The sequence below is a fragment of the Hetaerina americana genome, unplaced genomic scaffold (assembly GCF_022747635.1).
Source record: "Hetaerina americana unplaced genomic scaffold, ioHetAmer1.1.p SCAF_12, whole genome shotgun sequence".
Classification (NCBI taxonomy): Eukaryota; Metazoa; Arthropoda; class Insecta; order Odonata; family Calopterygidae; genus Hetaerina; species Hetaerina americana.
The window spans coordinates 13,570,967-13,592,347 of record NW_027286292.1 but is presented as its reverse complement, the minus strand read 5'-3'; the positions used below and the strand labels follow the sequence as shown (position 1 = coordinate 13,592,347).

The 21,381-nt window shown below is 36.1% G+C and overlaps 1 protein-coding gene across 1 annotated transcript in view; it reads left to right on the top strand.

Moving 5' to 3' along the window:
- Positions 1–21,381, top strand: part of LOC139685698 (cell adhesion molecule Dscam2-like) — a 523,226-nt gene that overhangs the window by 429,110 nt on the left and 72,735 nt on the right. The window contains exon 24 of the mRNA XM_071582700.1: positions 5,313–5,759. Coding sequence (XP_071438801.1) covers positions 5,313–5,759 — 447 coding nt within the window. The remainder of the gene's footprint in view (positions 1–5,312; positions 5,760–21,381) is intronic.

Genomic DNA, 21,381 nt, shown 5'->3' with positions numbered 1-21,381 from the left:
AAAACACCACCGTGTTTTTCCTAGATATCAAATAAGCCCTTGACTCAATCTGGTGGTCATCAATCAGTGCAAAAATAAAGTTACTTTGCTCTCCTAATAACATTATTAGGCTATCAAGGAGCTATTTCACAGAAGAGTTATTTATCAATCCAAGGTTGACTTTGAGGGAAAATCGCTACAAAACCATGTCCACAGGGTTTGATATTCGGACCATTCATGTGGAATCTTATCATAAATCAGTTACTTAGAAGAGCCCCTCCGGAAGAATGTGGTGTCATCCCGTGCGCGGACGACACGGTCATGGGCGATCCGAAGAAGCTCTAGGACGATGTTGGAGAGAAAAGCCGCAGAATGGACTGAACAAACTTAAGCTGTCAATTGTATAGAGCGAGTACGTGGTCTTCGGAAACTCCCTAAAAAGAAACCCCTCAGTCAAAGACTACGGGAAGCAAATTAGGAGGGTAAAATATTGAAATACCTAGGAAAGCATAGAGACGAAAAAGTGTCAATCCTACCTCATGTAAATTACCTCGGGGTGAAAGTGATAAGGTTTTCCATGCCCTAAAATGGTACTCTCGGAATGTTCATGGAAAAAATCATTGCTGGATATACCGCGGGATAATTAAACCAATAAATGAATGTGGGGTAATAATTTGGGAAGAAAAAGCTTGGAATAGCAGGATCCTAAGAAATCTATACGTACACGAAATGCCCCGCTTAATTCCCTCAACACACTGGTATAACACAACCAGCTATTTAGCTCTAAACATAGCAGTTTTGGAACTTTTGTTAAAGTACATTATCCCGGAGCGGGTAACCAGGAAAGTGGTGAAAAGAGGGGAGGCTACCATTTACGAGCTTATTAACTATCTACATGGCTTATCTACGACATCTCGTGCATAGCAACCAAGGTCAAAACTGAAGAACACCCGAGAACTACCACACACTAGAAGACACTTAGAGCCATGACCTAAAATTAGTGGGAAGGAGTGGATTAAATCGGAAAAAAGAAGAAGTAATTTTACAATATTTCCTGATTTTAATTCCAGAAAAAAGCGTTGAAATACATTTCAGAGCAAAATATCGCAACATTGAGCAGAACACGGTGGCTGAAGAACTTACCTCACGAAGAGAGGTAAAAAAATACAAAAGACTATGAGGAAAGCGAAGTCGCAGATACGCCCAGAATTGGCACATATTTATATTAGATTTGAGCCGTGGAGATTAAAACTCAGGCACGATAAGGGTCAACGATTACTATCCAACAAAAGCAATAAACAGTTGCTTAAAAAATAAAAATTATGAGAAATTGTGTGAAATCGTCCCGGGTTTGTGGGCAAAAAGATTAGAAAAGGGATAAGGACGAAGATTTCAACGGATACTGTGAGAAGAAAAGAAAGAAGGTACTAAAGTGACTAAATTGTAAGAAGACTACGGGTCGATTGTGGTACGAAGACCACTCTCAACTATGAATCTCTTCCAAGCAAATTTTACAATACGCATGATACTTAAATACGAGGGCCATTAGAAAAGTTCTCGGAAAGAAATAGAAATAAACGACTTACGTCAGTGAAACTTTTTAAATTTTCAACGTAGTCTCCCTGTACACTCATGCAATTCGTCCAGCGATGTTCAAAACTCTTGATCCCAATTTGATCGAAAATTAGATTCCTTCAAGCTTGTAAAATAACCTTTTGTTTCGGCTGTTAGTTCTTTGTTTGAATAGAATATCCTTCCACCGAGGAAACGTTTGACCCTGGGGAAGAGATGGAAATCTGATGGAGTCAAATCAGGCGAATAAGGCGAAAGTGTCAACAATTTGTATCTTAGTTCACGTAATTTTGGCATTTTAACGACACTTTAGTTGGGCGTGCGCTGTCTTGATGAAAGATGACTTTCTTCCATGCCAAACCTGATCTTATTCGAGTATCTTTTGTTGTAATTCTTCAAGGAGGTAGACGTAGTAATGTCCAGTAATTGTTTCACCAATGGGAAGAAAATCTATCAGCAGAATCCCTTTCGCATCCCAGAAAAATGAAGTCATCACCTTTTTGGCCAACCTTATTTTAATAATAATTATTATAAAATATAATAATAATATATAATATTAATATATTATAATAATATATACTAGTAATAATACATTAATAATATATAATAATAATATATAATAATTATATATAATAAAAATATATTATGATAATATATTATAATAATATAATAGAATAATCTTTATTTATTGGAGGTGAATCAACACGTTTCCTTTGCTTTGAGAGCTATTTTGTCTCCGGGGTATAGAAGTGGGCCCAATTGTCATCTGTGGCCACAAAACGGCGCAGAAAATCTTGTTAGTTGCTTCTTGAACGAGTCAAAAGTTGTGAAATTTCCACTTTGATGCGTTTGTTGTCCTGCGTCAAGAGTCGCGGGACTTATTTAACAAATATTTTCTTCATATCCAATTCCACTGAGAAAATGTGATATGGTCGTTTAGATGACATCCCTACCGCTTCAGTAATTTCTCGCACTTTCAGTTGCCGATCCTCCCATGACCTTTTTAAGTATTTTTACAAGAATTTCTGTGGTAGTGGTACATTTTGACCGATCACTATGCGGATCGTCATCGATACTGTTCCGGCTAACCTTAAACTCGTTTGCCCACTTGATAACGGTTGAATATGAAAGAGCAAAGATATTAAATTGCTCTGTATTGCACAAATATTAGAAGTTAGATAGATAAAGACAAGTTTTATAATTTAAACTTATAGCACAATTTTCTTATTCTTGCTTAAGAATATACAGGTTGCGTATACCCTGTCCAATAATTCATTTGAACCGACAATAAAAAATTTATTCAAGTATTTTACTCTCTGCAAAATATGTCATCAAAACCTTAGTGTTCAGGTCAATATTATTTGCGACAAAAATTTTCTGCAGTCCTTGAGCGACAATTACTGCTCCCTTTACGAATAAAAATCTTTTCATCCTTGCTCTTTAAATTACCCACCTGTTTCACGTATACTGGCTCTTGTAAAACGGAGTTATTACCCGTCACTTTTCATAGACTCTTTAGGCATGATCCTTAACATTCTTTGTAATGTTTCAAGGGTAATAACTTTCACCAAGCTAAAACCTACGTATATGGTAAAAAACTGTGTGGAACCTTCAACTGGAAGGGGATAGAATAATTTTAGCATCGAGGAGGCCTCGCACTTAAAGTATTACTTGTAGCGTGCATGAATACCACGCATATTTCGGATACCCGCTAAAAAACTGAGTGATATTTCGCGATATTACTCAAATCCAGTAACACTTGTGTCTGCAAAGGCCTTGGTTTGGCTGAGGTCGTTTTGACATGCCGTATAGAGTTAACTTTTATTTTTTGTCCTGTATTTTATTATTGCCACCAATTATGGTATCCAACAACACTATCAAAAGTTCTTGAATTTTTTACTCAGCATTGCTCCTGCCGTTGGGCATATACAGCTATTAATCTGCATAGCATATTTAGTATACATTTCAAGCAACAAAAGGATGTTATGGCATAGTTCCTACACAATGTTTACAACATATCGGAATACTGAGCATTTGGAGTGAAGGAACGGACACGACACAACTAAGCATAAAATAAATATCTCTGTTGATAAAAAATACATTTATACGGTAAAAATTGACTTTTTTCAATAAATATTAAATAGGCTTAACTCATTAAGTAACTTTACATACACAATATGAAAATATAAAAAATATATTAAGTGCATTTGTGAAAAAAAATGTATTTTTATATATAAGGGAAGTGGTTTATTTTATAATTTGTTAGTTTGAGTATCTTTCCTCATTTAAATTACTTAATAGAATAGCCTATCCCTTTTATGAAATACGGCATATAAATAAAATAAGCTAGATTAAATGTTCATTATATTAATTTAAAAATGTATTTCTAATTGCCCTTGGACCACAATTTTTCCAAGAGCTCAGCGTTATCTGAAAAAGTGTTTTATTACTTTTTACTTAAACTGAAGACATAATTTTTTACACGATCTGAAAAACCATTTCAAATAATATCCGTGTATAGTTCACCTATTTCTTTACTCTGCGAAGATAAAAATTTTAAACCAATGTGACCGAACGATATGCCATTAAAACGTTCTGTGGCATATAAAATAATTGAGAGATCCTAATTTACTCTTAACTTTGTCAATTTTCTTTTGATTTTTCCACCCCAGAGTCTGCTCACTCAGTTTAGTTGTTAAACGATCATTTCACTCATTGCTTTGGCGTAACATGATTTCGGATCGCCGGGCATATTGATGAAATGTGATTCTGTCACCTGGTGATCATTTTATGTGATGAGTTACGCTCCTCGAAACCCTCAATCTTGGTTTAAGTTTTATTTCCTTAAAAACTGTATTTCAAAAAACATTTTGGTGCCCCAAGCTAGAGCACATTTATTTCCATTCTTAAATAACTATTAATTCGCTTTAATCGAATACCTTAGCATACTTCCTAATTCACCCAATATTATCGAATAAAACTCATTTTCAGAGCATATATGATTACTCCTCAAATATGTTCATTCATGAAGTCAATTTAGCGCTCAGTCAAATCGCACTGACACTGCGTATTACTTTCAGCATATTATAATGTTGCACGAAATAAAATTGTTTATGCTTAACTTACTGTCTCAATGACGTAAATAATACTGCATTCCCTATCCAAATGAAAATGCTTAGTGCTTCATGCAGTCAAGCAATACGGCGTGTGATGTTTTTGCAATTCTGCTTCTTACATATCAGGTGAAACCGAAAACGGGGTTGGTGGCAAGGGTATTTGTGTCAGCGGATTTTTTTCCGTTCTAAGATTAATCGCAAGTTTTGTAAAACAGTGAGACGATATATACTTGTGTGTGTGTGTGTGTGTGCAGGTATATATATCCCACTCCTACTCTGTGGTCACATTATTTTCGGAGACAAATGGCTTGCACAGCGGTGGATTTTCCTTCGCTCAAGGCCTCGCGTTCCTCCCTGTCAACATGATGGAGAAATTCCCCTCATTTCGGTACTGAAGTCACGTGCTCGGCGATGAATTCTTAGGCTAAGCCAGACGGGTCCAGCACGGCACGACCTTACCCATGGATATGTCACGGAGGTCACCATTTCGAATGCGACGAGACGAATATTCCCAGCCCCTTGTCCGATGAGCAGCCCAGACAGCGATCGAACGGAAAATGAGCCGCTGTGAAAGTCTTTATCCTTTGTTTATTATTAATTGTTCCCCTGCAATACGCTGACCGCCGCCCTTTTCACCCCTCGCAGTACCTCCGGCGCCGCCGCTGCTTCTGGCCACGGCCGCCTCGGCGCACTCCGTGTCCCTGCAGTGGAAGATAGGCGACGAGGGGGGGAGCGCGGTGCGCGGTGTTGCGCTGCACGTAAAGGCGGAGGGCGGCGAATGGGAGGAGATCCGCGTGGAGCGGGGCCACAGCACGCACCAGCTGACGGGACTCCGCTGCGGCACCCAGTACAGGGTTTACGCGACGGCGCACAACCGGATCGGCGTGGGAGCGCCGAGTGCCACCTTGTCGGTGCGGACGCAGGGGGGGCGGCCGCGGATCCCGCCACCCGCGAGGGACATCCTGGCCGTGGAGCAGCCTGGGAACGGGTCTGTGGGCGCTGTGGCTTTGAGACTGTCTCGATGGCCGGACGGCGGGTGCCCTGTGCAGCGCTTCATAGTCGAGTACTCTTCGAACGGTGATTGGGTCATAGGTGAGAGCGAAGGTTCGGCGCCTTGAGTCGCGTTTGGGTCAGGTGCATGGGTTTCCCCCTGCTCATTGATGGTTTGACCAATGGATACGTTGGCCACTGGTAAGTTAGTCCTTAGTCCATTTCTGAGGTCGATATATGCGTAAATTTGCATGTGAAATAATCCACCAGTTTTTCGACGATTGTCAGATGCATTCAAATATTTTCATGAAAGATGAGAGTCATGGATATTACTTGTGCTTTAAATCCCCTATACTCTACGCAGCTCTAGCGCCCAAGTCTTGTCTTCTATTTTCCATTCATTTATCTTCAGCCAGATATTATTCGAGTCTTACGTGTGTTACAGTTCGTCTTTTCCCTCTTTGCCTATAACAATTCATAGTATACTTTCCTTTTCGTCTTCGTCTAAGTCCTCTTTTTTCCCATATCACCTGTCACCTCAAAAATTTTCGTTGCTCTTTTCATCACTCTGCCTTTTTGGTCGAGTTTTTGCCCCATAGAGGTTCACCCCTTTCATTTTTTAAATAACTTTTAATGGATCAGTTATTTTTCAATGCAACAATTTCAGAGTGTAAAAATCATTCACCTTGACTGGGATTTGAACCCAGATCCCTCAATATCCGGTCGAGTGCTTTAGCCACTTAAGCTACCGAGGCGTCCTCTTAAACTCTGAAATTTTGGGGCTTCTAAAGGAACAAGATGTTGTGACGAAAATACCGTACATAAAATGTCACAGGCATTCGTAGTCGTGCGCGACGCGCCACAGTCCACGAGGTTAAAGCCAACTTTAAACACTTACGGTGTTTATACTTTGACGAATTCCAAAGAAACTGCGGGAGATGCCGCAACAGTAACTTTTAACGGAGTCATCCGCTAATGTGTATTTCAATGCAACAATTTCAGATAGCTTAAGTGGCTAAAGCACTCGACCGGATATTGAGGGATCTGGGTTCGAATCTCAGTCAAGGCGAATGATTTTTACACTCTGAAATTGTTGCATTGAAATGCACATTAGCGGATGACTCCGTTAAAAGTTACTGTTGCGGCATCTCCCGCCGTTTCTTTGGAATAGATCAGTTATTGTTATAATTTTTTAAAGAACTGCGCAAATGGTTCAGTCACACTTTTACCACCACATATTTAGGTTAATAAACCATTGAAAGTAAACAAAACGATTCCCTGGTTGATTAAGCTTTTAATAAAAATAACAACTCCTTTAATATGGTTTGGTTTCCTAGACATAAATAATAATTAAGAAGGTATGCTCCATTAAGCAAGGCAAATGGAGACAAACAAAGGAAAATATAACACTTAGCAAAGCGTGAATTTTCAATCAGCGATTTGAAAATATGAATATTCTAGATAATTAAGAAATATTTCTGTATCACGCTCAAGGAGAATCAGTAAGAATCGATATCTTGAATATTAATCGTAATGCCTGCCATGAAATTCAACGAAAATGCACCCTAGGGAACACCATGACCCTCTTTTTAATGTTATTAATTAATGGTTATATTGATAAGTAACTTGTATGTATTGAGCAGTTCACAATCAAATATTATTTTTAATAGAGGGAAAGCTATTGATGTCTCTAAGATATGAAGACAAGTGGAATTAAATGTATCACTGCTGTATTGAAATGTTTGGGCTGTGTCCTTTAAAAACGTATCTTACATTGTAGAATAGAACACACAGCACACATCTTTAAATTAATTAATTCATTTTGTGAATTTCGTTCTTCATTTTCCCAAAATAGTGCAAGTCTCCTGGTCGCACTCATTCCAAAATAAGAGTTCAATGGAGGCATTTTTGTATCATTGAAACAACTACCTCTCCAATATGTTATCTTGGAATTGGCACTCCCATTTAAGCTGCCTATAATATCTGTGTGACCAAAAATAAAATTATTATTATAATTTCTACCGTTTACGGAAGGTTTTGTACAGATGCAGACTGAACGTCGTTAAATTTTCTTAGCCTTGAGCAACGAAACACTACTGACACCGTACACTAGAATAAATTCTTTTTCAAATCCACATGCTTCCTTCCTTACTTGTGTTCAAATCCTTATTCTTTGCCTTCCTCCTCCTCTCTTGCCTAGTGTACTCCCCTCTATTACAATCTTCAACATACCATCATGAATCAAGACGCTCTGTACATATACACTTTTATTGCCTCTTTTGTATTTTTTCAAGCAGTACCTTCCTCGTTTGTTTTCTTTTCTGTCTATTTCACCTTTCCCATCCTACTACACACCCACATTTCAAAAGCCTCCAATCCACGCTGCCTCGGTAACTATGTTTCCGTGCCGTAAAAAAACACGCTTCATATTAAAGTATTTACAAGCCATTTCTTAACATCCTTGCTCAACGTTCCTGGCATCAATACTCTACTTGGTGAAAAAGCTTGTTTGCCAAAATAAATTCTTCCTCTTATATCTCTACTACTTTGACCATTTTGGTCCAAAGCACTCCCGAGATAGGTAAACTGAACCACGTGCTCTAATTTAAGAACAACTTTCTTAAAGGTTATCATTTCTCTTTCTCGATAACCACGTAGCTTATGTTTGGTTTTCATTTATTTTCATCTCATACCTATCGTACGGAAATACCAATATGTTCAGCCATGATTGCAACCCCTTGGCTGACTGGCTATTTAAAGTTTTTTAATTCGCAAACCTAAATTGCCCACCGACTTTCATTCATATCTACAATCCGCTTATGCTTCTTCCAACATTTCCTCCTCGAACACTTGAAAAGTAACTTGTGAAAATGAGCAAACCAATCTACCTCATTTTCCACACTGCCCATATTGATTATTTACACAATACACGCACCTTGGTAGTATTTGGCAGTTACTGATTGAATGTAAGAGTCTCCAATCTTTTCCTTTCTTTATTTCTCCCTAATTTACTCCTGCATATCTCCACAATTTACTCCTGTCTTCTATTATACATAAATTTACTCTACCAAACTTACCATATCAAACACCTTTTAAAATCTAAGGAAGAAACCAATGCCTGTACATCCTGATAAAAATCAGTTTTTATTCATCTTGTTAACCTCATTACTGCCATGGCATCACGCTTATAGTATCTTTATTCTTCCTGAACACAAACTCATCATCCTCTAAATAATCAACAGCATTCTCACCATCGTCATTTTTGGAATCCAAATTACCACCTGTGCCTCAGGTGGAATCAAACTAAATTTTCTCTAGTCATCATATACTGTTCCTTTTCCTCTCTTGGAATATGAACTTACACGGGTCTAACAATGTCAACCGCTTCCGGTCATGGGGAATGATTTTTACCCTCTGATGCATTGAAATGCATCTTAGCGGATGCGGATGACTCCGTTAAAAGTTACTGCTGAGGCATCTTCCGCAGTTTCTTTGAATTCCTTCCTCATAAATATTTTCCATACGCTTTTTCATAAACTCATAAACAGTTCCGCTGGGATGTTATCTATGCCTACGGCATTATTTCATTTCAATGTTCTAAATGCCTTTTCTATCTCGTGATCAAGGAATCGAGATTACTCACGAAAAACAAATGTTTGCTATTCAGTTTTCCCCATGCTCAGGAAGTCGAATTCACTAATAATTTCTATTCTAATATCACGTCACTTCCTTATATCTTAGTTTGAAATTTTCAAAGAACGTTCCTCAGAACCCAATGTATATTAAGCTATAAAATTTTCGAAAAGTTTGATAATTTTTTAGTTACGCAAACTAGACGGAAAAGCTAAATTATGGTTCATACCTCTTAATATCACAATGTTTCTTTTTCTTGATTAAGTTGGTTTGGTTGCTTGATTTTCTGATTCTCTTTTCCTCATTCTCATTTACTCTTCATTCCAAATCTATCCCTGACACCCAATTTGACTTCCCTCTCATTTCATCGTCCGCAGATCCCACCTGTCATTTCCAGCCTCAGAAATATTTTGGGGAGAAATACCTGATTTACTATTCTCACCCTGCGTGTTACAATTTTTAATTCTCTTACAGAATACAATCTGTTGTCACAAACATGTTTCTACGGTTCCAGACTAAATTCTAATCCCTAGTTACTCTCAGGAGTCAATGTAGCAATGCTCTATTGTCCACTTCGAGTTAATCCTCATCCGTCACTCTATTAACAATATTTTTCTAAGTCTTGTGAAAGCCTTTATTTCCACGCTAAATTAAAACACAGCGTTCTCTGATTAATGTTATGGTACCAACCAGAGAGAAAATACGTAATCAGGCCGGTATTCTTAAAATGAAAATCAGTAAGAAGTATTTTTGAGAGTGTTATGGCCCGAAATACAATGAGAGTTAATATTTTTAAAGAATGTCCAATAGTGGTAATAACTGTTGAGGATTTCATCAGTAATTAAATGAAGAATACAATGTATCTTTCCACTGTCCTCCTTCCATTGTATTCTTCATTTAATTAAAATGAATTTCCACAAGGTTGAGCTGGGAACAGTAGAATTTCATCAGTAATTTGAGAAAGGTATATCAATTAATTATATCAATAAAAAATAACAAACTTTTGTTTAACGAGCCTTTTTTGGAAAAACCGGTGCATTAAATTAACTTTGGCGTTTCAACAACCACTGGTGTAATCGGATCAGTTTTTATTATCCCCTAATGGTAAAGCTGACCATTTTAAATCTCCTTACAAATTATATCTTGGGTTGACTAAAGAACCCGAGTTCCACACATTTATCGACATATTCTTTTAAAATAGTGTAGGTTTTGCAGTGTCTGCGCAGCAAAATAAACCATGATCTTTGGCAGACAAGCCTTGTCGGTGATGTCTATATAGGCAACGGTCCCAATGTCTCAGGGTATAATATGTTATGCAGAATTGGGTATCAAATTTTATTCCTAGAGTTCTCATATTGCTCATTACATGAGTTTTCATTCCATAAAACACTTTGACCAACTCATATTAACATGTTATGCTAATCATAATTTTTCCATAAATAATTCCTTAAATAATTTAATCTGAAATCTGGACTGAAGGTTAATTACTAACGATATGAACTCAAGCATAAGTATTTCAGGTGCCCTTGTAAAATAAAAACATATGTCATAGAACATTACTTTCCTCTATACGGTTTTCCTATTGATAATTAAAGATGTCACTAATACACAGACTCTTTGCAATAAATACATTTAAGTTATTGTGAATTGTTCATCACTTGGTTTATTTGCGATATTTGTTGATCATATGCCGTTCATCAGTGACAACATCAAATAAGTTTAGAGAAAAAAGAACAAGAAATACCGCATTAACATCTAAGATTAGAGGTTAAATGAGGACAAATATTTTGATCTCTTCCCCGTAAAACGGTTCTAATTCCTCGCTGAATATTCAAATATTGGTTATCATTTTAATGTTGAAAAAATATGGTGTTTGACGGAAATCGTTGTGTTTTAATAAAAATACTCTCTAATCTAATGCTCTATTTAAATTGATTTTTGTGTCAACCTCATTCAAAAAGTGGCTCGCAGGTCCTTTGATTTTTTAGCTTCAAACAGAGGACGGTTGAATGGGACAAATACTCCTTTTAATAATGGCAATAGCGCAGGCCAAAATAAATAAACAGCTACTTCTTGAGGATTGGAAACATAAACTTCATACAAGTGCAATTAAGATACAAAGTATTAAATTACGTGATTTATATGTTATTAGTTTAACAGTTATAGCCCGAACAGAAAACCTATCACTTTAAAAGGCAAAGAGATGAAATATTCACACGTAAGGGACAGGATGATTCGGAGAGCATAACTTAGACTAAAGCGTTCATTATCTTTGAAATCCCAAAGTCGAATGCTACTGTACTCTTTCCTACACTTTGTGCTGGGACAATAAAAATAAAAATTCATGCATAAGGCTAGATGAAGTGTTTTTAATTTATATAGGCGTTTTGACTTACTTTTTTCTTCAAAAAATATCTCATGTCTGCATAATTCTATTAAGAATTAACTGAAACAAATATACTTCATGAAAACTTTCTGCAATGAGAATCATTGTATGAGCTACTGGTATTTAGTGGGGTAGTGGCATTTCAATTTTTTATACTGTATTATACAGATTTTTAAAACATATATAGAATAGGAAAATATAGATACTACGCTATAAGGCATTTTTAAGCTGTTTTTCAGTGAAAGATTTTCGAACAATAGATTTCACGACGGATTGGAAACGATAAGCAGTTTGATGGGTACGGGAGGTTCATAACTACGATGTGAAACGAAAGAAAGTCGTTTTGCGGTTCTTTCCGGACTTTTTGTCTAATTTCTTAGACATTAGGATCTATTGGTGCGTTCAGACTTAAGAGTGTCGGAGTGCTTCGCAGAATGCAAAGGAAATCTGGAGTTCATAGGTGGGAGTACTTTATTTGAGCGCGATGAACTAAATATTCATGAAATTACTTGCATTACGGCATACTGGAATATTCTGCCTCATTTAACTCTGAAAACCAAATGCATGTATTTTGTAAATGACCTACACTGTAGAATTAATTCCTCCCGAGTATTCTATCGGGTGTAGCACTCCATCTTTACGGAAATTTGATGAACGAATTGCTCAACGTCTTCAAGACTTCTTGTCTCCTGCAGGACTTATCATTCACAGTTTCGAATCGTGCTCATACAGTATTGTATTATTCTGTGAAAAATTCCACCGCTCTTCCCTGTGAATTACTTCTTTTAGTCTCTTCATTAACAACCTCAAAATTCTGAATCAACTTCCTCTTGCTGAATCCATTACCTCTTCTTGTAACTTTCCCCAAAGTTAATGCGTATATAAAAGTGTACCCACACGTAATACTTAGCATCATCAGCGTACTAGCTGTAACTTTGGGTGAAGGAATGGAAACTCATTTTCAGGTGTGGTTTTGCTATCAGTAAGGTTTATAGGTAATGCATTTTTTATCAAACCCTCTTTTACTTGCGGAGCAGAGGTGGCCCAGGGGTAGTGACTCTAACCGTATACGTAACGTACGTGACGATGGCGGCTTCGATTTATAGAGAAGCCAAATATGTAAGCTTTTAGAAAATGTATTTCTAGTTTTTTCGGAAAAAGACAAGGATAAAAGTGAACAAAACCTGCACAAAAATTACTGTGCACCATTGGTAAAAACACAGCAGTTTTACCAGTAGGCAATGATGGCGCAAACCAAGATGATCAGTTCGTTATCAATTGCCACAGCTGAAGGGCTGTGGTAAACCAATCTTAGGATTCAAATACTGATGATGATATCTTGTACCTCTTATGCTATAAGTATAAACAACTGATTATTTCCTATGTTAAGATGTGTTGTGTCAATAATGAAATTCACTTTATTGATACATTTATTACAATTTCCTTCAGTTATTGACCACATCCAATTGACGCCAACATGTGGAGCGAGCAATAGTTATTTCAATTAAATATTGAAGTTAATTATCAATATTATTATTGACTTACATTACACGTATTTGCATTGCAGAACGAGGCCGCATTTTCCCTAAAATTTGGGACATGAAATCAAAAAAGATAACATGAATTTGTTGACACTCTTTAATTCATTTGTTTAGCACTAGTCCGAAAATAGCACATTATGTGCCTTAACATCGGACTTATAACAATAATAAAGTAGTCTTGTTAACAATGTCCCCCTAGGTGAATAAAACCGACATTAGCGGGAATTGAACCAGCGACACTTGGAATGGCAGACGGGGACGTTACCCCGCCGCCACCGGTTAATATTAAACATTTTACGTAACCTTTAGAACCTAAAATTTCGTGGCCTAGTTATGATCCTTCGATGCTCGCAAAACAGTCATCTAATCCCGCGCGTAGTAAAAAGGATGGTTCTAAAAACTTCCATCCTTAAACTCCCTCAGATCGCAGTTAAGGGTTGTATTAAATGCAACCAACACTACACGTGCATTCCCTTCGAAACTGCTGCTTAAACCACCTGAATAAGGCGCCGAAACTCGCCATGTGCGATGTAGTTTGGAGTTCGGCTACTAGATGTAGCGCTGGCGGTAAGGCAGAATTCAGCCATCACCAATGTACGCCCTCACGGCCGCATAGTGAACTATATGCGTCATGCTTATCATGCTTCCATTGATCCAAATGTGGTAATTGGGCTGAACGCAAAGTTTTAAAAGCGCTCAACAGATGACACCCGAGTTTTAAGAATAGGGATTATCGCCTAGGCAGTTGCAGCTTTTTATCTAGTTGTTGTTAAGATCGTTAAAAGTTTAGGCTATAAAAAATCACCTTGTTCTAAACAATCCGACGTCCCAGTTGTCGTAAAACACATTTTATGCTCTCCCTTTGACCCTAGACCTACTGAAGGGCTATCCTCATCGAAATGTCGCATGTGCCAATGTGTCTTTTACGAGACGAAATATATGCTTTAACATATAACTCCGTGAGTTTTTCTGATTAAACCTTTCGGGATATTGTAATATTGGAGTGTAATTCTTCCTGAATTGTCATTTGTACTAAGACGGATTTGATCAAATATGCAAGAGATGTATTAATAAAAGATTAGTAACTGCTAAGATTTTATCTATTCAGAAGACCTAGTTTAAACAGATAATGTTTTTCAATCGTTATTGAGATTTAACAATCTCAATTTCCTGATAGTTATTTTGCATATTTCAGTGGAGTCAAGTGATTTTTGAAATGACCAACATTAATTTATATAACAGGCCTCTAAAGATTATTTTACAGATAAATTTTCTTCTCCTTATCTCAGCAACCTTGCATGAGCAAACTGTCAATGAACAATACGTACCATCCGCTTAGATTGAATTAACATAAGGAAATTTCTACCAGGGTATTTCATGAGATGGTAGAGTAAATCTATTGCAGGAATAATTGGTAGTTTTTGAATTTTTCCTCTAATCCTCCGCTCTATTTCCTAGAAAATAGTGCCATTGAAAACAATTATGATTATTTATCGCTCATAAGGTCCACTTTTTTTTAAGATGATCTTTCTTTGTGTAACATGTAAATCTAGTGAAAAATGGACGTGTAATCCACGTAGTAAATTTCAAACGTTTTGAAAGGTATGATATTTTGGATTATTATACGGCTTAGGGTAAATAATTACCAAATTTAGCATGATCTGTTTTATTAATTATGTCTTCCATCTGATGAAATTTACCGAATCAAACCGAAATGTATGAAATGTATCAAAGAAATTCATCGCAAAATCAAGGAATGTCGAGGAAAACGTTTTCATGTCAGTTTTTAAGGAGCTATCCACTGACTGTGAACGTTTTTTGTTGGAATAATCACATTAAGGGGGCTGGAAACAAAGTACTGTACGATTTGAAAACATTTCTCTGAGAATTATCGTTTAAATAAACCACTGATATATCTGACTACGTAAATACCTCTTCTTACGTGCAATTGAATAGTTATGGATACATAAATGAATAAATGACTGATTTTTAAAAAGTAAGTAACTACAGTATGCTAAGTGGCAAGTTATAAATGCTATTATATACCTATTTACATAAAAATTTTAATGAGTAATATTGAATATAAAAGTGGTACGTTATTAAATGCTACATTTCACAGGTAGATGATACAAATATGAATAATGTTAGTTCTCTTGCGCTGTCTCTGATGACTGAAAATGGTGTTTCTTTATGTGTGGCAGGGAGTGTTTCTGAATATCAATGGTTTTCATTTGCATGCCTTCTGGTCAAAGGAGAGTCGCGTTTTTTGACATGATATTTCTGGTGGCTGACGATACTGAAATTAAATGATATTCGGTGAAAGTAATGAGGATTTACAGGTAGATATTACCGATGAAAATTATTTAATTTTTTAGTGCACATCTAGCTTTTTTTAGAGCTTCACTTCATATCATTGACATTTTTTTTTATTTTTAAGAAATTTGAACGATATGAAGTGATGCCATTTTTACAATCATTATTCTTGCTTGCCCATGTTACAGTAAGGGCTATGCTTTCACCTGGGCAGTAAAAGGAAGGCTAATAGTAGAATTATGCTAAGAAGTTATTACTCAATCGTAGCATTTTTAAATTGAGGCATAGGAAAAAAGGGTAATTTTCCACAGAGTCAACAATCATGACTATATGTTCGAGTGGATAGAAATACAATAAATAATTAAGAATTTATGATATTCCTATATTTTAAACATTTATTTAAAATCTGAAACGTGTTGGTAATTAACACTACATTTCCGTTCAGTTCAGAAATCGTTCAAAATCTCATTTCGTTAGATATTCATTTTATATCGTCTTTAATATTGATGACTAAAGGCCGCAAAAAAATATATGATGACGACGAAAGTTATTCAGCGGCATTGGTCATTTTCTTTGTAAGATGGTTCAGGGACCATTTTCCCGTCTTTTCCTCTGCCATTTTTCCTCAGCCATTCACTTCATTTCATCGTAGCGCAGCCCAGATCTCAGTCACTCCAGCATCTTATTCCTCTTTCCTTCTTATTTTTCTTTTATCTTCTGTCTTATCTGTGCCCTAATTGACGACTTTAACCAGCCTAGTTCTTTTAAGACATGGTATATTCAGTTTCGCCTCCCACATTTTTACTGTCATAAAGAAGTTCTGTTTCCTTTAATCTTTTCAAATATTTCTTCAACTCCTACCTTATCTTTTAAACCGGTCTTTAATTCAGCCATTCAATCCTTTTCACAATAGCTTTCTTTAATGGCCTTCTCTTTGTATATTGCAGATATACACTCCACACAAAGCATTTCCCTGTACTCCTCATTATAACCAAATATAACGGTCCTCCTCGTAACATTTCAATTTCAAAAAGGCAAACAGTATGCATTAATTGGACCATTAAGAACATCAGATTATAAAACTGAGATGGCAAATAGGGTCAGAATAGTGCTGGCAGGCCAAAGAACAAAACGAATACTCCTGGCCTAGTTCAAATAACCTTAGCAGAGCATTGCCTTTCAGTATTCCTTACAGCAACTTTTGCTGCTTTCTTTAGCATTCTACCAATAATCTCACTTCTTCTACAATGCCCATAACTTCAGCGTCTGTTCTTCTTTCTGTCTAGTTTTTCTTTTTTTTCCGTATATCCACATCTCAAAAGCCATTCATCTAGACCCTTACCTCAAGGAATAAGTTTCCCAATCATTCGAAATTTTGTACAATATTGAAGTTGTCACTAGTCTTTTCTTTACATCTTTTCATATGCCTTTCAAAAACGCCTTCCATCATGATAACGCTTGTTTACATAACTAAATTTATCTTTTGCAAACCCTACTACTCAGAGCAACTCCTTCAAAGTTTTTACTTGATAGGTGAATTATTCTACGTATAATACTTAATGCCCTTCAACTTATCTGTTTATATTAACATATATCCTTCCTCGGAATTGCATTATGCTCATATCTGTACACTTTATTCTCATCTCATACCCATCACACTTACTTTGTCGGGCATCAAATAATGATTGTAAACCTATGAATGGTTATTGGTAGAATTGAGCTATTGCGGCTAGAAGTATTGAATAGATGAAAAACTCAAATGTTTGCGGCTATTGGAGTTTTTCATCTATTCAATACTATGACTGGTTGAATAACAAACACCTGATCATCGGATAGTATAACGGCCTAATAAGTAATCAACTCTCCACCGATTTTCACTCCACGTCCCTTAACCATTCCCTTCGCACATATATTTTTGAAATGTCTGGTGTTAGTAGACACCCCTGTTTTATTAACCCATGCAAAGGTTCCCTGTTTTACTTCCCATCCCGTTCCAACTCTCCATTGGCGATCTCCGTTTGTGATATCAGAGAAATATAACGTTTCTATATATCTTCAGTTATCCATTCTTCCAGTAAATACCTATCATTCTGAAAATATTCAATAAAATGGTTTTCTTTACAATTCCGAACATTGGCTACGTTAATAAATACGTCGATATGAATACATCTCGGTTGTAGTCTATGTTTCTTTCTATTAGTCATCTTTTTCATGATATGGCCACACGCGTAACCACTTCTTTTCCGAACCAAAAGGAGGTTTCTTTCAAGTTTTCATTTTCTCATTTTTCCATTCTTTTGTTTCTAATTGTAATTTCTTCGTGTGAAATCAAGATAGTAATTTTGTCCCTCACGCAATGCTACTTACGTTTTCGCTATGGTCTCAATCTGATATAAAAGTATCCCAAACAAATTCCATCCCCTTTAATGCTACGAATAAGACCGTAAAACTCCTCTTTGTTCATTTTTCACGATCCGTTAACTATTATAGTCTTTCTGCAATTATTTTGTCTGCTCCCTCAGCCTCCATCGAAACTAGTCTTTTTATCGCTTTTCAATATCGCGGTCCTGAGTTCCTGGTCCTAAGCCATTCCTATCGGTATCATATTTACCGTCTACATCCAAAGTCACTAGTCTGTAATCAGCAACACTTTATCCTCAATACATTATTTCAATTTTGTCAGAACCTCTGCTTTTTCGATTTTCATTTTAAGTTTTTTTATTTTTATAGCGCAAATGGATTTAAACTTTTTCAAACCCAATCGATCCTTCCATTTTCTGTATATCGCACCCATATTTCCCTTGCTCTATACATTTTTCATATGATCGCTTCACTCATTCCACCAATATGTTTCAATTTAAAATGGGGTGTTAAACAAAGCAAATATATCGAACTCTCAAAGTACATATGAGGAGAACCCACAGATAAATTATTCTATTGCCTAATTCCTAAGATCAGAAAAATATATGGCCGCGTAAGCCGCGCATGAGTGAAATTTTATCGTTTTCAAATGGTTTCTTTGAGTTCAAGTCTCAAACTCTTATAATTGTTTCCTTGACTCGCACAAGAATCTCCTCGATCCGTGCTGAGTCTTCTTTTTTGAAAAGAGACACACCATTATTTTAATAAAATTTCGTTCTGCATAGCAACCTTTAAAAAAATATGAGATCATTAACGTTGTTTCTTTTGAATTAACTTTGGAATATTTCTTATGAATTGAATCTTACTATTTACCCTCGCATTTATGAACAAAATGCAAACAAATATATATTATAATCAGTATTTCTTACAATTTTCGTTAGTTTTTTCTCAAAACATGCTTTCAAGCCAATCTCTGTAGACTTTGCTCTGATTGTATGTGCAGTTAATACCTTACTTCTACTCTATTACCTTACTTCTTATTTACGACATTCCTGATAGCACTTGAAATTCTCTGGCAAACCCGTTTCATCTCTTTATTCAAGTTATAATCGCAAAAACTGTAGAGGTGCTGAGTTTTATTTAAAATTACGTGTATGTTTATTTTCCCGTGATATAAATATATTAATAAACACTTAAATTCGTGTTTTTCTGCACCAAATTGTAAAAACACCCTAAGAGCTTAGTTTCCATTTTCTTTATCCTCCATGTCTTTTATCATCCCTCCGTGTCTTTTCTTCATTCCAATATTTATAATGATGCGACTTACATTGTAATCTTAATAATTACACATAATACATCATTTTATTACTATTTTACAAAGTGGAGGAATTTGTCTCCTGATTAGACTTCTCCTGTGGTTGGCTTTAATCTTTTGGGTTTCGGTTTTAATACTTTCGTGCTTTAATTTATTTGGCCTACGCCATCACGCCTCTATGTATACCAACATATCCCGAATTTTAATAAATATGATTTTATGTTCCAAAGCGCCATTCATATTTTTATTGGCAACATAAGCTACTTTCACTTGACCTATATTACTACTACTAAACCCCACAAAATTGTCCATTTTATTCAAGAATGTTGATTTTTCATTGCATAAATTGATTCATTTCACTGGGATTAGACATTTCGGTCTCAAAAGGCTTTTCACTGGTAACAACAATTGATTTATATTCTTATGAAATTTGTGTCTAGTTTAAATAAAAGCGTTGTTCAAACTGCTATATCGTGTCACTATGCAAAAACATAGTCAGAGGACTTCATTGATCTAAAACTCAACTAGATACAAAAACATTTTTGAATAGAAACGTTTTCTAGTTACGTCTGTGCTAAAAATTACTCAAAGGGCGAGATTGGCGCCTGCTCTATAGTAAGCACTGAGATTTATATATTTTACCCAAAATTATGGAGGCAAAACACCAATCAGATTTCATCATCAATGTCTCATGTTTCAATATTTTTAACGTTCCTTTTATTTTGGCAATAACATTTTATGAAATCATATCAGGCAGAGAAAGATCCACTAGCATCTCTGCTTACAATTTGTGCCTCTCCGTGTTTTTCACGTTCACCTGCAAAGGAAAATTGAAAGAAAAATGTCAGCAAGCAAACGACGGAATGAACGTAGTCACCATCTAAACATGGATATGCGGCGGACTTAATCATGTTGTAACTGAGATGATCCAACATGATTACCAAAATTGATACAAATATAAACGTAAATTGAGAAAATTTATGCGTATATATGATATCCTGCCATTTATTTTATTTTAAAAAAGTAATAATTTTAATGTTATGTACAATCATTTGATACATTTTTCCCGAAAAAAAATCACAGTTCTTACTACCTTTTTTCAGGATATTTTTCCCGGTTCTTGAGTGGGAGTCATAGAACCACGAGGGGAATGGTTCCGCAATAATCCTGCTAGGGAGAGAGTGAATATATCAAAGCGTGACGTCTTAGCAGAGGACTAAAATATATTGGTGGGTACGAGTTACCTGATAACCTCAGCTGACAAATCAAACCAGCTGTGAAACTACAAATGTATAGAAAGAAGATTCTTTGCCCTAAAAATGTCAGGAATTTACTAGTAAATGCTCCCTCCTTGTGGCAAAGTCTCCCTCTCTCTACGCTCACCCATCCAATTTGAGGTAGGACAAGAAAAGTTGCCGTTGCATCTATGACAGTAGTTTTCCACGCTTATCTGGATCACTTTATGTATCTAGACATCACTGTCTTACTAGTATTGTTCTATTGGTTAGCGAGACACATTTGTCATCGATATTACTCTGGGAGCTTCAGTAGAGAATGAACATGAGTTTATTAAGAATTTAGAGCTAGTACATGGTTGTTTTTCTACGGCACCCCGAAGGAGAATTTCCCTTCCCAGACCACTTGAGGATGGCAGATCCCCATCCCTAAAGTTCCCCATAGCTCAAAGGTTTCTAAACAGTCAGATCTCCTCCACATAATGGATGACAGAGACTAAGAGATGGAAAGTGAAGAAGCATATAGACCCCTAGGTATTCAGCAAAGGTTTTGAACACAGACGATGGATATTAAATATAATTAAATTTCCAAAACTGTCATTAATTTTCAAGAAAACAACATAGACTAATTATTATGCAGACCAAAATTTTGGCAGGATATCTCATAAAGTTCAACATTCGTTTCATATGAGACCATTGTTAATTCCAAAATGAGAATCATTAATAGGCATTGTAGTATAGAATCTAACTAGCATACGGGAATGCCTTTAACTGATATTGTGATTAGATAAACTGGCTTGTTAGTAAATAAGAAATATGGTTTTTAGGCCTACACAACATTCTTTAATCCATTTCAGCCAGTTCTGCTTTTGTCGAGCACCGAGTTTCAATTTTAAAAATTGTATGCCTATTCGGTAGGGGATAGAACCTAACAGTATAT